Raw genomic sequence first — 24,778 nt, 5'->3', positions numbered from 1 at the left:
TTGCGGTCAGTGGGGGCTACTCTCTAGTTGCGGTGCGTGGGCTTCTTGCGGTGAGCTTCTCTTGTTGCAGAGCACAGGCTCTAAAGCACAGGCTCGGTGGTTGTGGCACATCAGTTTCGGTGCCCCACAGCATGAGGAATCTTCCTGGACCAGGGATTGAACCCATGTCCCCTGCAGTGGCAGGCAGATTCTTAACCACTTGACCACTAGGGAAGTCCCATGAGAGCTGCTTTTGATAGACCTGCAAAGTGGATTTTCAAGCTTTTCTCTTGACCCTGTAATTGTGGTCCTATGGTGCTAGGAAAATGCAAAAGCAGGAAAGCCTGTCTCCCTCTTGAGCCCCATTTCCTGCCTTTGTGATTAGGAAGAGCCTGCAGGTTCCTGTGGAGTGTCTTTATTGATGGGTCCGGTGGAGCGTCTTTAATGACAGTCTTAGAAAGAAGGAAGGGGTCACTTATCACAGCCCTGCCTGAAAGACTTCTGGAAGCTTCTGAAATAACAGTGGAAAGCCCCAGGCATCACACGTGGGCTCTTGCCTCACTGCCTGGAGCTGGGTTGTTAATACTGCTGAGGATGGGCCCTCCGGGCAGACATTGAAGAGGCTGAGGGACCAGCAATGTTTAGAACTCAATCCGCCATTAGTCTGGGCTCCTTGTTTGGGCAGAAGTGACACCAGAAGTGACTGGTGCAAGACACTGGATGGGCTGCCTGCCAGTGTCAGTCTTATCTTCTATTTGAGCCCCTGAGATCCTCCTCCTTCCCAGGGAAGCTTACTTGTTGCTTTGTCCAAAGCAAGTCCCTGGAAATTACTGGGAGATCGTAATGTGTGTCAGGCTAGGCTGAATCTTGTAAATTACACGACTGAATCAGGTGAGCGTGCCAGCTGCTACTCTGTGTTTTCCATGCATCACCTTGTCAGACTCTCACTTAGCCCTATAAGAGACAAGGGGACACTGTGCTCATTTTACAGCCAAGGAGACCAAGGCTTGGAAGGGTAAAGTGCCTTGCCCAAGGTCACACAGATAACAAGTAAAGGGAAGCCTCTTGGTTTGTGACTGAAGGTGACTTGCAAAAGCAGTGCTTTCACCGGTTCAGACAGGAGCGCTATTGCTTGATTTCCATGGGAGCCTGGAGCCCTGTTGGCTCACCTGGACCAGGCCATTGTGTGGCTGCTTCAGCCGCAGATTGCTGAGGCCACACCTTGGGCCCCTGCCGAGGAAGGTGACCTGCCTGTTTATTCAGATAAGTTCGGGATCTGCCATTGCTGAGCTGCCTGTGAGGCTGGAAACCAGCTCACCTGGATTCCAGGATCATGTTGCTAAAGGGCACGTCAAGGTGCCTGCCCTCCTCATTCTAGCCTCTTAATAACTGGAACTTGTGTTATTCGGTCTCTGCAAGGCTCATTTACCTTGCTGGTACCCTCATCCCTCCTCCACACTCTGGAGATAATCAGGATTGTTTGTCCAAAGCAGATTTCTGGGGTGGGGGAGGGATGTTTCTGGTTGCCTCAGAAGTCAGGCCGCTGCTCTTGACTGGTGATCATCTGAGGAGCCGAGGGACTAGACCCCACACTGGTTGGAACTGGAAGGCTGGTTACTCAGGTTCCTGAAACATCACCTGTCCCCTCACCACCACACAATCAGAAAATCACCCACCCTGTAGCCTCCACCCCAAGTGTTGCCTTTAAAAACTTCCCTGGGAGCCATGGGAGAGTTTGGGTTTTCTGAGCATGAGCACCCTCCTCCTTGCTTGGCCTTTCCGTAAACCCTTCTCTGTTCCACACTCTGACCTTTCAGTGGGTGTGGCTTCACTGTGCCTCAGGCACACCAACTAGGGTTGACGACAGTAGTAAACCAAGTCTTTTATTAAAAGCAGTCGTTTATTGGGTCTGTTTCAGAAACGTTTGCTAAAATACTCTTTGGCCAGGTTTGGGACCATTTTTAAAGGGTCTCTTGGACTCTGTCTGTTTCCCAAGTTTTTCTGTCTCTCTCTCTTCCCCACCCCTTGTTCCATCTCTTTTTCATTGTTTATCTCATATCTGTCTGCTCCATCACCCACACAAACACTCTCTTAACAGTTGGAAATCTGACTCTTCTGATTCATCTTTCCAATCTTCCAAGGTCACTCCTTGAACCATAGAGACTAGGACTTTCCCATCAGCCACTTCTCCCTCCCCCACTTTCATCCCTCCCAAATTGGATGATGTTCATATAGCCTCTCCATTCTGCCGGGAGCCGGTATATTGCATATTGAGTACAGCACTTTCCACAGCATCATCTTTCAAGATCTGGAATAGCTCAACTGGAATTCTGTCACTGCCAGGAGCCGGCATGAGGAGCTCCACCCATGACAAAGGTCATGAGGAAGGAGGCTCGGCATACGGCATACGCAAAGGCGGGATCGAGCCTCAGGAGTCCCCCTGGAAATTCTCCAGCATTTACACCCAAAACCAGAGTCTGCCTACTTTCTGCTTTGTGCCTTCACCTACACCTCTGACTTTACGGGGGGCTGTCCCCCACTACCTCTCTGAAAAAAGAGTTAGCTTACAGCTCCAGTTAATAATTCCTGGGTGTGACAGTGTTTCAACCTACAAACTCCTTTGGAAATCCTCTAGCCTGCCTGAATAGGTTTTTCTGGCCACATGTGATTGTTCAGAGCCTCCCAACTGTGAGAGGCAGGAGATGTTCTAAACTGTCTAAACACAGATTCTTTTGAGTAGAAAGATTGATTAGAAATTGTATTGATGAAGGGATTTTCACTTGTTGGGCCAATGTTTGCTGCTAAGTTTTCCATATCCCTTACCTGCTGTGTCCCTGGCAGTGTCTTGATTAATATAATTGGTGTAAGTAGTAGCTTTAATGTTTGTAACCTGGGACCCTTGAGTTAATTCTTTTTCTTGTTACAGCCCACCACACCTTTGCTCTATAGGAATGCAACTTTATCTAATGCTTTTGGAGGGTGGCTACCTGACCAATCACCTTTAGAGAAAAATAAGTTTTCTGAAGTAAGGGTCTTAAAATGTTAACAGGGCTCCGGGCCAGAAGATGATGCAAATCACCTAAGCTTTTGCATATGATAAGTTTGCAGGAAGAAAGCCTGGCTTGCTGCCTGACTCTACCCCTTCCCCCATTATCCTCTATGCATAACTTAAGGTATAAAAACTGCTTTGGAAAATAAAGTGCGGGCCTTGTTCACCGAAACTTGGTCTCCCCATGTCGTTCTTTCTCTCACCTTCTGGCTGAATTATTCAGCCTCTTTTCTCCACTGAATTTCCTCACTGAGCTATCCTTATTTCAGCCTCTTTTCTTCACTGAATTTCCTCACTGAGCTATCCTCATTCTATTACTCTTTATATCCTTAATTAACGTTTAATTAAGCAGTTGTTTCCTGATCCTCGCCGACGCTGTCCCCGCTTCGAATTCCCTGGATCCACTGGGGCTGGACCCCGGCACCATTTCCTGAAAGGAGGTTAAAAAAGAGCAGAGGGGGTGGTCACAGATGGGGCAGTGGGAAAGTCCTCAAATTACCTGCCCTGGTCTGGGCCAGAGGGCAGCCCTGCTGGGGCTGTGGTCCTGGTGTTGCCAGCTTCCCCGGGACCCAGCGTTGCTGCTGTCTGGGCTAGAAATCATCATCAGGCTGTGGGCCTGGGGTTGCTAGTGCCTGTGATAGGCTGAGGGTCTCGTGGGACCTTATGCGGGGGGTGGGGGGAGGGAAGGATGTCCTTTGAGCAACAGGACAGCCCTGTCTGTTGACTCCTGGAGGAATCTTCCTTTTCCTCATTTCTGGATCTTTGGTCTGTAAGCCCTCAAGACAACGACCAGGAACCTCAGGGCACACCTAGACATCTCCCGAGCTCCAGTAAGGACGAGAAGAGAAGAGATTCTTAGCGGCAGAAAGTGGCAGGAGGGACTTCTGTGGCAGTCCAGTGGTTAAGACTCCACTGCAGGGGGTGAGAGATTGATCCCTGGTTGGGGGACTAAGACCCCACATGCCAAGTGATGCGGGCAAAAAAGAAAAAAAAAGGGGGGGGGGCACAAAGATGACAATCCCAGTGACCCAAGTCAGAGCTGACTGGGATTAATTAACTCGCTAGAGGGCAACTCTGAGTGTCAGACTACAGTCCCCCACCACACCTCACAGAACCAGACGTGGTACTGAATACAGAAATTTTCAGATTGTACAAAGGTATGACTGCATGTGCACCACACATTGTGCAGCACGCCCAGTGAGGTCCGGGGCTGCCTTCTGTGGTCTAACGCATTCGTAGTTCTGCTGTATGCTCTGTGCATATCCGCAGCAAACGGGACAAAAGCTATAAAAAGCTTCATCTCAGTTCAGATTAAGCATTATGCCAAATGAAGAAAGATTTGGTTTCCAGATTTTTCTTGGATTCCAGGGTGGTCCCCTCTCTCCTGCTGTGGGGAGTCGGGATGGGAGGTGACATCTTGAGGAAAATCTGTTCTTCCAAGTTGGAAAGAGGGGCATGCAGATGGCTATGGTCCAAGGCTCCCTCTGGTGACTGTAAGGGGCAAGTCCTGAGTTTTATTTAACAGGTTTTAACAGTGTGATAAAAACGATGCCTCCTCAGTTTAAAATAAACAAACTGGATGCTAAAACATTGTGAGCATCTCCTCCACCTTCTACACGGCCCCACCCTTCTTCCATCAGTCCACTTGGAACCCTTCTAGACATCACACTTATGTATATATGTATCCATGTGTACACTAGATGCTGAGGCCAGTAGGAACCCAAGTTTGGTTGCTTGCTGCTCGAAAAGTCAATACTCAGAGATGAGTGTTGGTGAAAAAAAGTTGCTTTATTCAGGCACTATTGCATGGCGCCTGGCACGAAGTAAGCCCTTGATTAATATTAGCTATGATGGACTATGTCTGAGACCATCTCCTAGTTGTGGGTTAGAGGAAAAAGGTTTTAAAGGGGAGTTTCAGGAGTGCACAAGCAAGGGGCTACATGCAGAACAGCACAGTCAGTTCCAGTAATTATCTCCAGACTGATTGTGCAGCGGTGTGGTCAGCATCATCTTGAAGGTTTTATGTGTAATCAGTCAGTAACTCTACTCCAAGGGTGGGCTGTTTCCATCTCCTTAAGGCCAGCCCCTGGAATTCTCAAGTGAGCGAGATGAATTCTCTTCTACTTACACATGGAAGGACTTCTGTACCCAAGAAGGGCTCACAGGCTCCTGCTTGGTTTCCCTCTTCCCTTTTTTTTTTTTTTTGCTGCTTTTCAATCCTGAGGGGAACACGGGCAGGACAAGAAAGGGAATAAAGTTTTGGATCGAGAGACTCATCATAAACTTGTCAAGGGAACTCATTTTAGGGGTCCTTGGTAGGAGTTGAGAGCTGGGCACCGGATGGCAGTGGTGGAGCCAACACTGACAAGGCCCCAACCTCACGGGCTTTACATTCAAGTTTTGGCAGTCCCAGGCCCTGTCCTATAAATACCCCTGACATATCACGTAAGTGGTGGTAATATGGTGTAGTGTGGAGAGAACTGTCTAGAGTCAGATGTACTTATAACTGTGTGCTCTTGATCTTAGCCTGTTGTGCCTCAGTTTCCATCTCTGTAAAATGGATCATAATAATAGTGTCCTTAGGATTGTGTGAGAGTTCAATGAGATAATGTAGTTTTTTGCATAGTGCCTGGCCACAAAGTAAGCACTTGATTAATATTAGCTATAATTATTGAATACACATGGTATGTTTCATGAGTACAGGGGCCATATCATCTTGTTCCCAGTACTTACCACGTAATAGGGGCTCAGCAAGTACTTATTCAGTTAACGAATAGATGATACTTGGTTTACATTTGGAAACAGAACCATCTGGGCTTTTTATGTTAACCCAGACAGAATACCTACTATGCGCTGGGAGCCACAAGAGACACCGAGAAAGGGTCTTGCCCTTGGTGAGTGCTTTACATAGGAGATGCTCACCAGAAGAGACGCCAGATACAAATTTTTTTGAATGAATGAAGGCATGAGTGAGTGAATGCTCCTGGGCAGAGTCCCTTACCCCGCGCAGACATCTGCACACACGGCTTTCTGCAGAGTGGGCACTGCTGCTGCTGCTGCTAAGTCACTTCAGTCGTGTCCGACTCTGTGCGACCCCATGGACTGCAGCCTACCAGGCTCCTCCATCCATGGGATTCTCCAGGCAAGAACACTGGAGTGGGTTGCCATTTCCTTCTCCAAGAGTGGGCACTAGAGGGCACTAAGCATGGCGAGTCTCAGATTCAGAGTTACTCCTGGGTCCTTAGGAGAACTCCGCGCGGTGGCGTCACATCCGCTCTCCATGTCACGCTTCCGGGGGCGGGGCAGAGGAGCCAAACGTAAACACCCCGGAGTTTCCCCAGGCCGCAAGCTGCGCGGTAGCTCCACGTCTTGGTGGATTCTTGCAGTGAGTAAGAGTCCGGGAGGCGTCAGACTAGTCCGACGGAGAGCCGGTAGGCGGAAGCCCACAGCGGGGCGACTGTTTTCCGGGAGTGGGCTCAGTTGGCCGCCCTGGTGACGTATGGACGTGCGCGCCACGGGAGCGTGCGTAAGGCGGAGGGACGGCGGGCAGCGAGGAGCGGCCTCGGGTATCTCCCGCTCCGGCCGCGGACGCCACGGGCTAAGGCGAGGCTGGGTCGCGGACCATCCCGGGCTTCTCTGCAACACGGTCTCAGCCGCACCGGACGGCTGAGAGGACTGAGCGAGACCACGTGTGCAGAGCGCATGCGCCTGGTCTCAGGCGGGCGCGAAATCAGTGGCGGAAGTTAGAAAAAGTTGAAAACGTCTTCACCTGCCCAACAGTAGGGAATCGAGAGCTTTTTTTTTTTAATCATTGATTTCGTCTCAAAATCATATATTGAATGCTTGCCTTATGCGATGTATTGCTTTAGGTTTTTGGGAAACAACAGAACACGACAGAAAACCCCGTTTCTTTTGGAGTGTATATTCTAGTAGGGCTGGGGAGGGAAATTGAAATAAAGAACAAATGAACTTGACAGTTAATATTGGAGGGTGGTGAATGCCTTGAGGAAAAAGTAGAGCAGGGGCACGGGGCGGTGACATAAGAGAAAAATGCCACTGGAACAGATCGGGGGCTGAAATTGAACAAAGTCATGAAAGAGGCAAGGGAGTGAGCCACGTGGCTATCTGGAGGAAGATTATTTCTAGCATGTGGAAAAGCTAGGAGATACGTCCAGAGACCGGAAGGAAAAAGCTGGAGCTGGGGAGGCCGGCGTGGTGGAAGGAGCTGAGCAGGGGAGAGTGGTAAGACACGAGGTCAAGGCGTTGGAAGTACCGGGTATCGATCAGGTTGGACGTTACAGGGCTGTAAAGACTTTGGCTTTACTCTGAAAGGGGAACCTTTGCAAGGCTTCGAGCAGAAGAATGATGTGGCCTGTTTAGTTTTTAACAGGGTCACCCAGGCTGCTGTAGAGACGAGACTGGGGAGGGAAGCAGGGACACTTGTTACTAATAAGTCAGGTTATGAGTATCCCTGCAGCTACCAAAAAGGCTGACTTGAGAGATGGTGATGACAGCCACCGTGGAAGTGCTCACATTTTCCCGATGAGCCTGGTGACTGAGCCAGGCTGCAAGGGAGAGCTTCCCAGCCGTCTTCTCCTTTACTCTCAGGACAACCTGCAGAGGGCAGTGCTGTCAATGACGCTGTGGCTCAGGCCTATCAGAGGCCAGTCAGAAGTGACTGCTCAATAAACATCTGCTCCTTAAGTGTTTTGTGGTTTTGTTTGTTTTTTTTTTGTAAAATAAACGTAACATAAAATTTTACATTTTAAAATGTACAGTTTGTTGGCATTAAGTACATTTATATTGTTGTACAGCTATCACCATTATCCATTTCCAGAATACTGTGTGAGCCTTTGTTGTTATTGGCATCCTAAGCCCCAATCTCACTCATCTGCCTCAGGCAGCCAACTCTTCTAAAGTACTCAGTAACACTTCAAAAATAGCTGTTGTGTGCTGGGCAATAAGTGGAATGACTGAGAGTCCTGTTCTCCTTGCCCTTTTAGTTAGGGAAGACTCTGGTGGTGGGGAAAGAAGCAGTAGGTAGTCTGAAATCAGAGATACTCTTGAATATACAGGGCTCACACTACTACCAATTGGTCAGTCGGGTATTTTAGTAAGTGTTGGTTGAATATTCTGTGCCAGACTCAGTTAATATTCATGATTGTTGAATGGATGGTTGGATGTAGCTGCTTGACCCTGACTTCTCCTTTTCTCTTGCAGTCATCATCTGGGAGTGATTGGAACTGGGCCCAGAGATGTGTTTGTAAATGCTGGTTTATAGTTATGTGACTTTGAAAAAGTCCCTTTCCATGGTTGGGCCTCAGTTTCCTGGTCCCTTTAGTGGGGGGAGCAGATATTAAATAAATAGGCAATATTAAAAGACTCCATAACAAGAGAACTTAAAACAGGGTGTCAGAGGAGACCTCCTTGAAGAGATGATATTCCTGGAAGAGGTGAACTTTAAGTTAAAAAGTGAAGGCTGAGTAGGAGAGGTCCAGAGTGAGAGTGAGGTGGGAGTGGAGCCAAGGACAGGATTCTGTACAGGGGGACCAGTGTGTTCTGAGTTCTTGAAAGTCCCATATCTGTTAGAAATGGCTTGAGTATCCATTCCAGACATTCCTCTGCAGACCTTTGCTGTTGAAGCTCAGTCTTTCAGGAGGCTGCCAAATAACCCTGTGCAGGCCTGGCCTCCAGACAGAGAACAGGCAGGTTCAGCGCTGGGGGAGTCCAGCAGAGGTGCCACCCCTCATTCTCCTCTTCGTGTTCTATGTTGACTGAGAGTAAAGAAGAAGAGGTCCCAGATTGTACTCCTGGATGCTTTTATTTTTATTATTTGCATTAAGAGGCATCATGCCTGGGTGGTCTTGAGGGGACTCAGTAGCAGTTAGAATCTCTTTGTGCCTTTGGGCAGGTAGTAGCCATCTTTGCCAGCGCTCAATGTTCTCATCTCAAAAATGGGGTTACTAATAGCATTTACCTGCTGGGATCATTTTGAAGATGTGACCTAAAGTATGTGAAGTATTTAGCACAGAGCTGGGTACTCAGTAAGGGAAAATGTTTGCTGGGATTTAAATAAGAATACAGTGTCTGGCATATGTAAAATATAGAAATTTCCTTTGTGTCTATACAGGTAACATCAGCTTGACCAGAATTAGATGAGGTATTGTACTAGGAGTTCTTTTAAAAAATCAGATAGCTCAAATTATCTTTTAAAAAAAAAGTGAAAAATGGCTTATATCTTTGTAATTTTTAGCCTTCTTGACTCAAGGTAGATGTGATCAGCACTGGAAAAAGATGCCAGCCCCAGCTACCTCATATGAAAGAATTGTTTACAAAAATCCCTCTGAGTACCACTACATGAAAGTCCACCTGTAAGTTCCGTCCCTTAAGTTTCTTATTTTTTTAATTGAAGTTTAGTTGATTTACTTAAGTTTTATTTTGATTACTTTTTTATGAATCTGAGTAGTATGAAATTTAACACAGTGCATTTAAAATTTTTTTCTTACAGAGAATTTCAAGATGGTGGTGTTGGACTGACTGCTGCACAGTTCAAACAGCTGCTTATTTCAGCCCTAAAGGACCTGTTTGGTGAGGTATGAAGTCACTTGGTAGTTTGAACACCACTGAGATTTTGTAGGGACTTCCCAGGTGACACTAGTGGTAAAGAACCCGCCTGCCAATGCAGGAGACATAAGAGACTCGGGTTTGATCCCTAGGTTGGGAAGGTTCCCTGGAGTAGGGCGTGGCAACCCACTCCAGTCTTCTTGCCTGGAGAATCCCATGGACAGAGGAGCCTGGCAGGCTGCAGTCTATAGGGTCGCACAGAATCAGACCTGACTGTAGCGATTTAGCCTGAAGATTTTGTAAGACATACTGGAAGGAAGGACATTTTTCCAAAAATTAGTTTAAAACCACATTTGAAACTGCAGAAGCAGAGTTTTAGAAGTGATGAGTTTTGAGTAGGCTTTTTCTAATATGGCTTTTAGTTGACAAGAAACTTGTGAAGCAGACGATTTAGTGTAGTGCTACTCAAACTGTGGTGCAGACTGGCAACCTACAAACTGTTTTCTTTTTCTTTTTCTTGCCCACTGTGAGGATTAGTGGCTTGTACCAGAATGTCAGGCAGCACACCATTTCCTTTACTGAGAGTCTTCAGTGAGAAAATGTGACCTGAGCTAAACAGTATGTCCACTGATATTGTCAATTTCCACTCTGGTGTGGCTCCTTATCACAGACCAGCGCTTGTGAGTAGCGCTGTTTTAGCATTCACTTGAAAACAAGTAGAGTTTTGAAGAGAAAACAAAGACAGATGATTCTCAGGAAATTATTTCCTGGTACATGTGTTTTATTAAATTAAGATCTGTCAAGCACTCATCAAAATGAAAACCTTTTACTTTGCAACAGCCTTGGTTCAGAGGCTGAAAAAACAAATTACAGACTGAGGGGAATATATTTGCAAACCACATAAGGACTGATATCTAGAATATATAAAGATCTCTTAAAACTCAAGAGAAACACAAACAGTCTGATGAGAAAATTGGCAGAAGTGGGCATTTCCTGGAGGCCTAGTGGTTAGGATTGAGACTTTGACTGCAGAGGCTAGGATTTGCTCTCTGGGGAACCATCCCACATGCCACGTGGCTTGGTGCAGCCAGAATACAAAAGCCAGTCCCCAAAAGTGGCTTGCTATGTTGAGTGATTCCATTTATATAATGCTCCCCAAATACTGTAATTATCATACATAACTATATAGTCTGGAGACAGAGGAGTGTTTGCATGTGAGGGCTGAGGACAAGTTGAAAGAGAACCTTGTGATGGTATAGCTCTTTATCTTGATTATGGTAATGGTTCCCTTAAACAATCTATATGACAGTGTTGCACAGAACTACACATATGCACATGTAAACAAATGAGTGCATGTATCACTGGCAAAGTCAGAATAAGCTCTGATTTATTAATTTTGGTTTTCCGGTGTTGATGTTATACTGTAGTTATGCAAGATGCTGACAGTGTGGGAGGCTGAGTGAAAGGTGCATGGAACCTTCCTGTACATTTCTTTGCAATGTAATATGACTTTAGTTTTTCAAAGTAAAAAGTGTGAGGGAAAAAAAAAAATCCATGCACCTTCTATATGTCAAGTATGAAAGCTGATTCCTGGGGATGTAGCTGTAAACAAACAGACATAGCTTGTGCCTCACGGGCTGTCGGTGTTGGTTATGTTAGTAGGAAACCATGGTGAACAATTAATGGCAAGAATGGTGAGTATTATGAAAGGAGTGGTGGGTCCTGTATGTGAAAGAGCATAGCAAGCTACTGAACTTAATCTTGGGCATCAGGGAAGGGACAATGTAAACAAAGACTTGAGAAAAGTAGAGAGGTCTTAGCAACATGGAAAGGTATAGGAAGAATGATCCAGGCAGAGGGAGCTGTAAAAAAGCGGGCCTCGTGCTCTAGCACCATTAAATAAAATACAGATTTTTTGGAGGAGAAAAGCAACTAGAGTTCAAGAGTAAGGATGATACTCATCTGCTAACGGCATCATTCTCTACTTAGGTCGATGCTGCCTTACCTCTGGACGTTCTGACCTATGAAGAGAAGACCCTGTCAGCTATCCTGAGGATATGCAGCAGGTATGACTGACGGTGGAGCCCTTCTAGTGTAACAGCAGAGACGGATGGTAAAAAACAGAAGTGCTCCCTTCTGAAAATGAGGAGAGTTTTGTGCCTGTGAACTCCAAGCAGCTTTTGAAAGTTTAAATGGGGGAGAATGTGAACAGTTACCCACCAGGAACTTACAGTCCAAAGAGCCAGACTTGGGATTTACTTACTGTTGTAGTGTTTCCCAGTTGATAGTCATGGTTGCAGAATCAGAAGTGGGAATTTTACAAACATGCCTGATTGAGGTTCATTCTGTCCTCTGCCTTGACATGGTATGCTTTTATTTGTAAAGTTTTCTTATTTAAATCAGGTTTCTGGTAGAAACTACTTTCTGGACCATCACAGAAAAAAGTATGAGTGAGATGCTGCAGGAACAAATCTTTACTGACGCTTTCTTGATCTTTCCATAGTGGTCTTGTCAAATTGTGGAGCTCTCTGACCCTGTTAGGATCCTATAAAGGCAAGAACTGTGCTTTCAGAGTGATTCAGGTAAAAACACCTTCACATACTCCAGTTGAAGCTGAGTAGTAGACCAAATTGCTTATTAATACATGTCCCATTTCGGCTTGCATAAATCTAGTGTGGCTAATGCCATCCAGCTGGGAGGGGGAAACCCAGGGTGTCAGTAGTTATGAAAACGTGAGACAGAATGCTTAGGCTTTAGGTGTATGGGAGAGGTTTGGGGATAAAACTTGGAACACCTGTGGAAAAGTCTTTTATTGCTTAATGCCTCGTGCCTAATGTATTGAAATGTTCTCTCTGAGCTTGTCATGCCCATTTATTTATCTCAGGCTAGCTCTCAAGATGCTCTTTAAAATGCTACTGCATCGATTTGGCTTATCCTATAAAACAGGGCATATTTCTACACTGTCCTGGATTTCCAGGCAATTTTCTCCTGATACTGCCTTAAAATTTCTTTTCCTCTCTTACAGGTTTCTCCATTTCTCCTTGCATTATCTGGCAATAGTAGGGAACTAGTATTGAATTGAGTAGTCTTCAATTTGAGAAAATATTCCTCACTCTCAAAAGTACTTTTTGGTGCCAGCATAATGTTTGGAGACCGAAGCAGCCCAAAAGCTCCTGTCGATGAGATTTGAGAGTGCTGAAGATGTTCCCAGTAATGTCCAGCCATCGCCTTTGGTGGGGTAGGCTTCACAGGAGAATCTGCCTGAGCCAAACAGTGCTGAACAGGCAGCCCTTAGGGCACATGCACCTCAGAGTTGGAGACCGGGCTGAACTCAGGAGGGCCTTCACACAGAGGGACGTGGCCACCTTCTCAGAATTAACAGGGGATGTCAATCCTTTGCACTTAGACGAAGATTTTGCAAAACACACCAGATTTGGAAAGACAATTGTCCATGGAGTTTTGATCAATGGACTTATTTCAGCTCTCCTCGGTACTAAAATGCCAGGGCCAGGCTGTGTGTTTCTTTCCCAGGAAATTAACTTTCCAGCCCCTTTATATGTTGGGGAAGTTGTTTTAGCTTCTGCAGAAGTGAAAAAGCTGAAGCGGTTCATTGCCATTATTGCAGTATCATGTTCTGTACTAGAAAGTAAAAAGACCGTTATGGAAGGCTGGGTTAAAGTTATGGTCCCAGAAGCTCCCAAATCCTGAAATACGTCTTTAGAGGTACAAGTTCAGGCATCAGTGTTGTTATTGAAAGCCTCTGGGGAAAACAGGGATTGCTGTTCATCAAGTGCAGGCTCATAAACCTGTACTGGGGGAAGGGAGCAGGTAGAGAGATGTTCCAGTGTCCACTTAGGCTTCACTCCTGCTTAAGTATATTCATCATCTATCTAGGTTTTCAGCACTGAAAAAAATAGGCAATTCCCTGGTGGTCCAGTGGTTAGGACTCTAGGCTTTCACTGCCAGGGGTATGGATCCAATCCCTAGTCAGGAAAGTAGGATCCCACAAGCCATGTGGCACAGCACGCCCGTGTGCACACAGACACACACACACAAGTGAACAGAGGAGATCAGAGGTGATTCTAAGGTTGCACACTGTTAACCAGGCTCCCATAAGGTGCCATTAAAAAAGAAAAAAGAAAAAACTGAAAAAAGTGTTAGGAAAGTTATCGTTTAGCTTAATGTTCTACTTTTAGGATTTCAAACCTAATTAGATTTGCATTCAGATAACACAAACCTACCTATATCCGTGTAGAATAAGAATTTACTAAAGTCACTGAGTTTATAAATAGCAAGCATTTAATTATTAAAGGCAATGATGGAAGATAGGTCATCTTTGAACACCTATCTTTTAACAGTAAATATTGTTAGATCTTGTTCTTCAGCAGTTTCTGAATCAGAGTTTATTATAATTTGTTACTGTTTACACCAACATGGTGATTTATTGACTCTTCAGTGTCACCTGCCCTTCAGATTGTTTTCCTGTCACTGGGGGAGGGCTTGTGTGCATCTTTGGACTCGGTTCTGCAAGCTCTCTTGGTTTCATCTATAAAGCAGTGATAACGACTCCATACAGGAGTGCTGGAGATGACAGATAAAAATAGGTAAGCACAAGGCCCAGCCTCTGAACAGCAGCTACTGCTGTTGGCATTCTCATCTGTGAGCAAGGCTACAGGTTTCCTGAGTTTGGAGCTATCTGGCCAAAAATTAAAGAACAGATGAATCTTTCAGGATGTCAGCCAGTCTCCATTGGTTTTCTAAACCTGGAATAGATCTTGAGTGCAGAGTTTCTATTTTAGCAATCCAGGTGATTTTCTCTCTCCCTTGAAAATATTTTGGGGGTCCCCACCCATTATATAAATAATACATGCTTTTATTAAAATAATTATAAGATTAAAAAAATTGAAGGAACACTGTGGTGGCCAAGTTCTTAAGCATTGAGGGGTGTTAGAGAGGAAACGTGCCTAATTTGTTATTATTGGTCATCCTGTACACAGCCAGCACTATTAAGACAATCTATGGTAGAACATACAAGTAGTCCATCTGTGCTCTGTGGCTTTAGATGGTGGCTCAGACCACAGCTGGTTGCTTTGATCAGGAAGATAAGATCAAATTAATTGGTTGCATCCACCCACATTTCCTGGAAAAAAATTTTCCTGCTGCTGGATGGGTTAACTAGATTTTTTTTGTTGTTTGCATCAAGGGGATCCTTAAAACAGACTACTAGAAAGAATTGTTCTCATCACCAGAGGGCAGTGTTGTGTATAAATGAGTAGTTTAATATTGTACCATAGTCCAGTTTGTGTTGGTAATGTGGAAAATACCAAAATCAGGGTGCAGAGCAAGGATACCGTTATCATGAGTTTCAGAAGGGAAAGCTTATACGGCTTCAGGTTCACCTAAAGAAGGTGTATGTGTAGGTGAAACACGATACATGCAGATAATTGGATGTGACACTGGAAAACAAAACGGAGAACTTGAGTCCCAAACACTTGATGCTGAGACCATCTGTTCCTGCAGAACTCATTCTCTGGGACTTAATGGGAATCTTGAAGGATGGGTCTGCAAGTGGAGTGTGGTGTGATCATTGATACTATAAGTTACCATTCTTTCAATGATAAGCCAGGTTTCTACAGTAATTCTAATCCTTTAAACAGTTTTATGAATTTACTGTTCCATTTTATGGGCTCTATGACTTGCCCAGGGTTGTCAGCTAGTATGCAGTGGAGCTGGGATTCACACGGGCATGCCTGGCTCCAGAGCATTTCTTTTTTCCATTACCCTGTGGGTCTTAAAATGTTCCCATACTGGAACACTATCAGTTTCTATAATAGTATATTATGTTGCATTTGTATTTGGAACTACCATCGTACATAATTTTTTTTCTATTTAGAATATTCTAGATCTTATTCCCTGTTACAGTTTTAATGTTTTCCTCGCTGTTACTTGATGGCTTCTACCAATACGTATCGCCTGCACTTCTTCTAAGTTGATGTTCAGTGCGTGTCTTCAGAGCAGAATTACTGAAAGAGTTATTCAAGGATGAAACTGTGTACAAGTCAGGCATGGTGGGGACTGTGTACACGAGATCTGATGGATAGCTGATTAATAGTGTGTAACTTAAAGTAGCTTCTCAGTAGGAATGTTTCTTTTTTTTTTTAATTCTCCATAGATGTCATGGTCTTTGATCTTTATAAACCGAAAAAAGATGGAACAGAGAAGTAGGCAAGGATTTAGGGAGACTCTGTAAATGATGACTTGTTATTTTTAACGCTGAGCCAAGATTCTCAGACCACTTATGCTTTGTTGAAGCTGACTATAACACAAACTAGCTGGCTGGCTTTTTCATTTTGAGCTCTCTACAAGTTGCCAGAAAGAGTGACTCTTCTAATGAAAGCACGAGTGACTCTCATATAGGAAATCCTCTTCCAAGTAATTGAGAGTGGCCTTGACTGTCCAGGGTCACCAAGAGAAGTGAGTACCCAAGTACCACCTGAAAGACCAGGGCACATTGTCCCAGTGCTTGCCATGTAGGGGCGTTATAAGACTGCAGTTTATAGGATGTTTGATCACCACAGAAATACACCCATCGTAAGCAATTGCAGCCTAATGGACTGGAAAATTGCTTAACAGATTTTTGTTTTTGATTAGAAACATTTCCATATTGGTGAAACGCCACTCATTTCTTTTTCTGAGCAGTGAATCTTAAGTAGCAACAGGGAGAAAGCCTCCCCACAGCCACCATTCATCTTGCGTATTCAGCTAGAAAAATAGAACTGCTAAAGGCCCACTGGTACCTCTTAGGTAACCACAGGTTTTCATTTTGTGCTGAATTATTAGACATTTTTCTTTTTACATTCTTAGAGCATGATTAAGAGACCAATTTACTCCCAAAGAAAATTGCTACTAAATTACATCTATTAAGTTTTTATATTAAAACATACTCTACCAAAGGTTGACAGTCACTGAGCAGCTGTGCCACTCTGAATGCGTCATGTGCTGGCATAATTTATTAACTGACTGTATGCAAGTGCCGTGAAATTACTCTGGGGCTGCATTTGAGTATCTCCAGGGTCCCGGATGTTTCACTCCCTTTGTCCTTGGATTTTCTTCCTATGGATTACACACAGAGACCAGAATTCTCAACATCTTCAGAGAAATTTTGGTTTGCAGAAAAATCATAAGAAAACCCAAGACGAATGTGGACACTACATAGATAGAAAAGAATTAATAGAAGGCTCTACAAACAGTCGATTTCTAGGCCACAGTCAATTTCTTGGGTAGCTCTTAGTGAGGCCACAGTTCACATGACCTTATAAACCATGAGCAAAATTCCTCTGCGATATGATGAAAAATTCCAGTATGTAAGGGAAGTAAGAATGATCACAAGTGACTTGAATTTTTTTTTTTTTAATCCAGATCATGAATATTTAAAGAAAAAATAATTCTGAATGGGGAGGCGATGCTGCTTAGGAACCACTGAGTTTTTCACTAGGTTCTATGAGGATTTGTAGAACAGTTGCCAGGTCCAGAAGCGTCTTCACTAAAAATCATTATTTTCAGTCAGTCTGGCCAAATGTCAAGCTCTTTAACAACCTGTGGACTATCTAAACATTTGGCAGCATACAAGAATATAAATCTTTCTTTATTTTCCCTTGCAGTCCTGAGTAGTTATGTATATAGCAACAGAAGTACTGCATATCTCATTTGCTTTACCCAGTATGAGACTGGAAGCAAAGTAGATTTGATTCACATCAGCTCTGGACTAGGGAGTTTCGCCACATTCACTGTGAGCCACTTCAAAAGCCAAATGGCTTTTCAGACTATCATAGCCTAGTCTCCAGAGGATCCAGGGATCCAGTTAAGTCTAGGCTCTTTAGGGCACTGATTTGGGTAGATGAGATTATAAGGCTGCTATAGTATTTTATTCTCAGAGGCTTCAGGCAAGAATTCCTCGAGAACAGGAAAGCCTAGATTTAGAGTTGTTAGTCCCTGGCTTCATTCCATCAAATACCTGATTTCTGACTTTCAGTTTCATTTCCTTAGTAAGGAAGAGGACAGGCTGTCATTTGATGACCTTTGCAACTCAGTTGTATATTGTTATGTTTTTTCCTAAACATACAAGTAAAATATTTTTAGAGACATTTTGAAAAGTGCAGAAAAACAAAATAGCATCATGATTCTGTTTACTAAAGACCCTCAGCTAATATTTTGGTGGGCTTCCTTCTGATGTTTTTCCTATGAACATTTTAAAATCTTGAAATCATAAAATGCATATATTGGGTTTTTTTCCTACTTACTGTTGTATCTAGGGCTTTCCCCAACATCATTAAATATCCTTTGATAATCTAATTTTCAACCTTTGTAAAATACTTATGATTGTATCACGATCTGTCCAGTCTTCTGTGTTAGATATATACCTTTGAGTGCTATGTATTTGTACTGATCTCTGAATATCTCCTTAGGATAATCTACAGGCAGGATTACTGGGTGAGGACATTTTGATGTGTGTGGTCAAATCCCAGCTGCTAGTGCCAGACCTCTTACATGGTTAAGTACTCAGTAAATAATTGTTGAGTGCATAAATGCCCCAATTTATATTCCCCCAGCAGTATGCAAGAAGAGCCTTGTCTCCGGTCAGCCCACATGATACGAATAATGATTAAAGCCAAATTTTGGTTTCTGTGAATCTGTTAATGAAATAATGCATTTGCCTTAAACAGAAGTAAAAAGTGAACCCTCCCTAAGTGATACATAGTTTTAATAGGCTGCTGCTTTATTATCTGGGTGTTACAGATGGGGAGCTGGGGCTCAGAGGGGTTGGGTAACTAATTCAAGGTCACACAGCTGTTAATTCCAGCTCTCTCTTTTGTCCTGGGATGCTGCCTTGGGAAACAGCACTGTGGGTGGGTCAGAATCATGGCCTTGGGTTCAGGCAGATTGGGGCAGATTTGGGTCTGAGTTGATCGAAGTTCTCTGGCTCTGGGTTTTGAAGTTGGAGCCAGTACTGTGGGATGGAGCACCCCAAGTCTGAGGTTGAAAGTTTGAAGGCCTTGTGTGCTGAGCTTAGAATTGGGCCAGAGGGTAGAGACTGGGAGTTCTGGACCAATGCCCAGGTTTTAGGGGCTCCAGTTCAAAGAGCTTTGGGTCTGAGTGTACTGGAGTCTTAGGGCTTCAATTCTGAGGGCCCAGCTCTTAGGTTTTTGAGTCTGAAGAGCCACGTTCGAGAATTCCCCACAAAATCTGAATCTGAGGGGCTTGTAGAAAGTTTGTGGGTCTGCAAGGCACAGCATGAGATTCCCATTCTGAAGGTCCATTTTTCTGGGTCTTAGGGTTCTTTGGCCTGGGAGGCCTGGAAAGGGTCAGTTGTAAATCAGGGTGTACAGTTTTGAGGGCCTAATATGAGAAATCCATCAAGGAAATGTTTGGGATTGTTTGGGCCTGAGCGTTCCGGGAGCCTTGAGCCTTGAGCCCAAGACGCCGTCTCTTAGGCTCTGAGGACCTCTGGGGGTGATGGCTTAGGGTGAACTGTCCCGAGATCTGAGGCCGGTGCTGAGGGTACTGAGCTCGCAGTGCGGCTACGTGGAGCTTGGAGGCGCAGATCCAGGACAGCTGTGACAGCGACGGTTTGGCCCTAGGACCCCGCGGGAGGTGGCAGCGCGAAAGGGTTGCCTGTGCCGACAGCCAAGGCGGAGGGGGCGGGTCGGCGCTAGGACCCCGCGGGCGCGGCGGGCGGCGGCGGCGGCGCGTGGGGCGGCGCGTGTTGACAGCGGCGGCGGCAGCAGAGCCCGGCGGGCGGCAGGAGTCGGCGCCCCCGGTTCCTGCCCCAGGTCCCGAGGCGGTGGCGGACCCGAGTCCCGGGATGGCCTTCATGGAGAAGCTGCCGGCCGGCAAGGTGCTGCTGGACGACACGGTGCCGCTGACAGCGGCCATCGAGGCGAGCCAGAGCCTGCAGTCTCACACGGTGCGCGGCCCGCCGGTCGGGGCGGGCGGCGCGAGGCGGCCCCGGGCCTTGAGAGGGCTGCGGGCGGCCGGGCAGGGTCGCCCGGGAGGGGCCCGGGGCAGGGGTCGGCGGTCCGGGCCGAGAGGGCTTGGGCGTGGCGTCGCTTCTGGGCCAGGGTCCCCGGGGCCCAGGCGGCAGCCGAAGTCCTGAGGGGACGAGGGTGGTAACCGCAGCCCCTTGGGCCAAGGGAGTGGGAGGGGCTCGGCGGTGCCCTGGGAAGGGATCCCGAGTCGGGGGAGGTGAGGGACCCCCGGGCCCACCTCGGGCCGACTGAGGAAAGGGACCACTCAGGACCCTCTCCATTTCTCCTCTTTGGGGCGGCTGAGTTTCCCTCCTTTCAGCTGGGCATCCGAGTGGTGGAAATGAGGGTGTGCCGGGTCAAATGGAAGGATGACTTTATAGAGCCTACTTGTTGGGATGGCAGAGTGGCCGGTGTCTGAAGCTCCCTTTCCAGGTCAGCTGCTTGCCTGAGGCACGGGGAGATGGTGAGGGAGGCAGTTTGGGCTCCTGCTGAGGCAGGTGTTTGAAATTGCTCCTTCCCTCCTCTAACTTGTTCTTTAGCAGGCAGTGGTAGCATTCAATTTAGTTTAAAACCCACTGGAGTAGCATAAAGGAGTAATAGGTCCTCATAGTAAACACAGACAGTTCATTTCTGTTACATAGTGTTTTTTATGGGTCTTTAAAACCGTGGTTGTTTTCATGTGCCTGTACCTTTTTTTTTTTTTTCTTGAAAAGCACACTGTGCATTATAATTTACCAGCAATAAACCAGTAAAAAAAAAAACCCCAAAAAACCAGGAGCTGCTAGCCAGTGGGACTTTGTTTGGGAAATAATGAATGGGGAGAGAGAGATTCCTTGGATTGTAATGTTTTGTTGGGTCACCAAATCAGATTCCGGCTAAGAGGCTTGTTTGTTTACCATTGCAGGGTGTTTGGGGTTCATCATCTGGAGCCTAAAGCCCCACAATAGCCTTCTGTTTCTCTTCTTGCTCAAGCTGTTCTGGCGACTTCAAAGATATCTTTTATTCTGTTGTATTAAAGTGGGACTTTTTTGAACCTCAGTTTCCTCTTCCAACAGTCATGCTTTGTAGGGTTTGGATCGTTCAGAGTGTTCACTTCCAGTTTAGGAAAATGATCATGTATTTTTTAAAGTGCATTTTATTTCACTGTGCATGTCTTTAATTCTGTTCTACAGACTTGTGAGAAGGCACTGTGTGGGACAGAATTTGTTAACCCCTCTGTAATTTGTGCTAAGGGAATAGGGGTTAGGAGTTGAAATTTAGTGCTGGGAATCAAGAATAAATTCTGCTTTTTAAATTAGATTATTATTTTAACTTAGCTGTTGACCAGTACATCTTATAACCTTTCAGGGAGTGGGGTTGGGTCTTAGTCTTATTTTGTACTGAAAGTCCAGAGAGAGTTGGTTATAAATGCTCACAGACTACTTCTTCCAGAAAGCATTTCATGATGGATGGCCATTGCCCCACGCCCTGTGTTCACCTCCACCTTAACCTTGATCAGTTTATTCTGTATTTACTCCTTTAGTTTTCCACTCTACCGGGCTGTGAGAGGAGGGATGATTATTGTTCATTTTTGGGCCCCAGTTCCAGGCATCTGATAGGATTTCATGTGTCTGTTGAATGACTAAATGAATGAATTGTAACCGTCCTTCGTCTTCTTTTCTGTTTGTGTTAAACTGTAGTGATAAAAAATTGAAACAGCATGACATCTGAGGCTCTACATTGAGGGGTCAGTGCTTCAGCAAAGTGGTGAAAGATGTTATAGGATTCTGTTTTTGCAGAGGTTTTCTTTAAGAAATAAAATAATTTAGGGTAGAGAATGGGAGTTCCTATAATGATGACTGAACACCAAAGACAGTGACTCACAGGAGACACATAGAGGCAGATGTGGCGGAGTAAAAAAATTGCAGCGTTGTCTTGCGTAATTTTTTACTGTTCAGTGTTCTTGTCATTTTAGCTGTAAAATATGAGACTGAAAATTATTGCATCAGCCCCGAACTTTATTGAGAAAATCCTATGCTGATGCAAACTTTTTGGACTAGTAGACTCTTAAGGGTAAGTCTCTTTAAAACAGGAACTGTTGGAAATTGTTTTGAAAAGCAGTAGTTGTTAAAAGTGGTATACAGAAGAAAAAGGCATTGTTTTCTGTTGGGAAGTTGGAAGATGGTTTTCTGGCTTGTTAACTGAAGGGAGACGGTATCCCCAAAGTCAGAGGATCATCCTCCCTTTCAAATGCCAAATCTCTGTGAAGTTACTCCTTGACTGTATGTAGGACAGAAAGCTATGGAGAGGGTACATGGTAGACATCCTTTGGGTTGGACGAGGCAGGGCCCTAATATGGGTTTGGGGTGACATGTCATGTGATGACATTGGTTGGGCAAGGCACTTAAGCCTTTTTTTTTTTTTTTCCACTTAAGCTTTTTGATGTTTAGTTTTGTCACCTGTAAATGGAGTAATAAAATGCCTGCCCTGCCTGCTTCCCAAGGTTGTTAAGAAGATCAGATGAAAAAGTCCTTACGAAGTATTTGTAAAGTACATTCCTTCCTCCTTCCATCTATTCATTGTATGGCCACATATATGCAAAGGGTTAAATACATTAACATGTTTTGATTGCAAGTAAGCTAATTTCTGTCCATGGTTGCCTTTTTTTTTTTATCAAGGTTTTATAGCAGAAAATGTTTTGTTCCATATGATTTAGAATTTATGGACTTGGGAAGGGAAAATTGTGTGGATTGGAAAATAGAGATGCCAGAAGGATGAAGGGAACACAAGGTCACCACCAGAAAGGCATGTTGGGATGAAAAACCGGCAGAAGGTGCAGGTTGGTAGGTGGTTCTGTGCCTGAATGTGGTTTGAATGATTTTATTTTCACATTTATGGAGCACGATGAATTTAGCTTCAGGAAATAGAGCAGGCTTCTGCTGCAAGGAAATGAAACTTCCATAAAATCAGAAAGGACAATAGTTAGAGATGCTTTCAGCAAGGGGAGTAGGGGAGTGGAAAGGGAAGAATTTTCCAGACAAAAGAGATTATGGTAAAAGAAGCCACCCAGGTAAATTGTGGGAAACTTTGGGAGCATTATGAATGAGATATGTAAGTTCTCGACTACATGAAAGGGAAAACTTTGGAAGTCAATAGACTGAAGAAAAATGCTTACCTAGCTGAAATAGAAACCAGAGGAGAACCTCCAGTTTTGGAGAAGGTTGTTGTCAAATGTCTGTATCCAATTTTTGCTGGTCACTATGCTGTAGTTTGATGGGTCTTAATCTCCATTTCCTCCCTTTTTAACTGTTCTTCCTTGAGGTTCATCAGAATTAGGGTCCATTGACTCTGCATTTGGTGCATTTTGTTCTTGAGAAACAAAAGATGATTTAGTGGTATTTGAGGCGTAACAGAGTATTTTACAAGTCGGTGGAAAAGATAATATTTCATGTTAAAATCTTTACTGAAAATGGATCTTACCTTGAACTTTGATTTTGGAAAGTGCATTCCTGCACAGCTTGTTTATTCAACAATACACGTTCCCTTAACAGAGATGTGCTGAGCACCTAGCATGTGCCAGACACCTGCTGGAGGTGAACTTCACAGCTCCTGTTCACATGGAACTTTGTTCTGTCAGATTCTGAGGTCTTCTGTTTTCCAGGGTGTTTGCAAGTCGACCTGAATCTTTACCTGTCATAACAAAGAGTTTTGAAGTTCCTTTTGTGGCTTGGTTTATTGAGCTTCAAGCTCTTCTCACCTTTTGTTTTTTAAATAGTCTTTTAAACTCTATTCCCATATCACCAGAATACCTTTTCAAATGTGATGCCAAAACCGGAGACATGGTTGCTTGAAGGCCTTGGCAGTTTAAATAGTCCAGTGCTCAATATCAGAATCCATCTGGGCTTCCTTTGGAGATGTTATTTGGAAACTTATTTTGATTACCAAATTATATTGAATATTAAAATTTTTTCCAGGGTGTTTGCATAGACAAGTGGAAGCAGAATGATCATTACCTGGCAGCACTCGCACACATTATAATAAGATAATAATAGTGATTTTCTGGGAACTGAATCACTCATCTTCGACTTGGTTATATATTTTTCTGTGATTGTCCTTGAAACTCCTGATGGATGCAGTCAGAAAACTGAGCTGGATGCTTAGAGACGTGTAATTAGTTAATTCATAGATTCAGTCTCTTCTTCAGTCTCTTTCTACTAAAGAATCAGTTGTTTTGTACCTTGATGTAGGGGCTGAGGACTCATAATTCTCATACATCACCTCTTTTGAGGATTATCCCACTAGAAAGCTTTCTTGCCATAGGAATACAGATAATAACCTGGCTGGAGTTACTGGGAGGAAACAAGGATTCTGGGGCTGAGGTTTATTTTAAGTGAAAAGATACTTACCTGCTTTGCTCCCCTGGGGGAATAATGAAGACAGCCACCCACGTGTACATAGCTTCCATGTGTACTGTGATCTTGAGATTGTTCAAAATACAGGTTGTTGATTGAGCGCCTCAGTGGGTGCATCTGGGGCAAGTTAAACAAACCCTCTGTTCTCCACGGCAAGCAGGTGGTGTGAGCGGTTTCCAGGCAGCTTCCTATGAAATGAAGCTCCTTTCTGTTCCATCCTGAAAATGGGCAAGCTAGACACACAGGCATTGTTTCAGAACTCGTAATTGATTAAGTGTAGGGGGGGGTGTTGTGGCAGGAAGAGCAGTAGGCTTTTCCTATTGTTTTTCCCCTTAAACTGGCATTTGTCCTTGTCAGTGACTTCTTTCATGGATAACGTGCCCACGGTTTGGGGAAATTAAGACAGCTCCTCTTCAGAGGTGATGAGGGGGGCCCTGTGTTTTCAGCTTGAAACTTTTAACGAAGGGCTAAGAAACAATTACTTGACCTTGGATAAGTACTGGGACCTGAGTCCCTGCAGGTTGGCCACTTAATCTACGGCTGACTTTCTGACCACCAAATTTGAGGTAAATCTGGCCATTTCTAGCTCAGGATCACGACATCATGCATTTCCCCCAAAAGAGGACAGTTGAAAGCAAAAAAGAATTCCATTGTCATTATTGTCTTCAAATAATCCAGTAGTTATTTTTTTAGTGGCTAACAGAGTATTCATTAACATAATGTTAGCTTGGGAAACTCACTGCAGAGTAACAGGCGTCTTCCCCGGAAGC

The 24,778-nt window shown here is 44.7% G+C and overlaps 3 protein-coding genes across 34 annotated transcripts in view; all 3 read left to right on the top strand.

The window, feature by feature from the left end:
* Positions 1–6,321: 6,321 nt before the first annotated feature.
* Positions 6,322–18,345, top strand: RPP14 (ribonuclease P/MRP subunit p14). Of its 16 annotated transcripts, none has more exons than XM_086367263.1 (7): positions 6,322–6,413; positions 9,159–9,188; positions 9,282–9,399; positions 9,537–9,621; positions 11,582–11,658; positions 12,096–12,174; positions 12,618–18,345. In XM_086367263.1, exons 3-7 carry the CDS (start codon positions 9,323–9,325, stop codon positions 12,672–12,674), a joined length of 375 nt encoding a protein of 124 aa, XP_086223389.1. In that variant the 5' UTR covers positions 6,322–6,413; positions 9,159–9,188; positions 9,282–9,322; the 3' UTR covers positions 12,675–18,345. The 16 variants fall into 16 exon arrangements, with proteins under 16 accessions (XP_086223389.1, XP_086223388.1, XP_086223397.1 ...); XM_086367262.1 differs by having other exon boundaries at positions 6,322–6,459; XM_086367271.1 differs by having other exon boundaries at positions 9,297–9,399; positions 12,618–14,503.
* The window catches only part of PXK (PX domain containing serine/threonine kinase like), an 88,574-nt gene continuing 76,488 nt past the window's right edge, over positions 12,693–24,778 (top strand). For 15 of the 17 annotated variants that reach the window (XM_086367191.1, XM_086367186.1, XM_086367199.1 and 12 more), the window contains exon 1: positions 19,358–19,556. In XM_086367191.1, coding sequence (XP_086223317.1) covers positions 19,455–19,556 — 102 coding nt within the window. In that variant the 5' untranslated portion in view covers positions 19,358–19,454. Of the gene's footprint in view, positions 12,831–19,357; positions 19,557–19,839; positions 20,050–24,778 lie in introns of those variants that run through there. The other 2 variants (XM_086367187.1, XM_086367188.1) reach the window with 2 other exon arrangements.
* On the top strand, positions 12,794–18,345 carry HTD2 (hydroxyacyl-thioester dehydratase type 2). Its single transcript, XM_086367272.1, has one exon. The coding sequence runs from the start codon at positions 12,794–12,796 to the stop codon at positions 13,298–13,300; it is 507 nt and encodes a 168-aa protein (XP_086223398.1). The 3' UTR covers positions 13,301–18,345.

Source organism: Bos grunniens, chromosome 22 (genome assembly GCF_055505025.1).
Source record: "Bos grunniens cultivar Pamir isolate PY7600 chromosome 22, Bosgru_T2T1.0, whole genome shotgun sequence".
Lineage (NCBI taxonomy): Eukaryota > Metazoa > Chordata > Mammalia > Artiodactyla > Bovidae > Bos > Bos grunniens.
Note: the sequence above shows the minus strand (reverse complement) of the source record. Positions and strands in the feature narration are given on the sequence as shown.

Coding starts and splice junctions, on each gene's coding strand:
- RPP14 (XM_086367264.1), top strand. CDS start 9,323: ATGCCAGCCCCAGCTACCTCATATGAAAGAATTGTTTACAAAAATCCC. Junction 9,400..9,536: donor CACTACATGAAAGTCCACCT/GTAAGTTCCGTC, acceptor TTTTTCTTACAG/AGAATTTCAAGATGGTGGTG. Junction 9,622..11,581: donor TAAAGGACCTGTTTGGTGAG/GTATGAAGTCAC, acceptor TTCTCTACTTAG/GTCGATGCTGCCTTACCTCT.
- HTD2 (XM_086367272.1), top strand. CDS start 12,794: ATGTTCCCAGTAATGTCCAGCCATCGCCTTTGGTGGGGTAGGCTTCAC.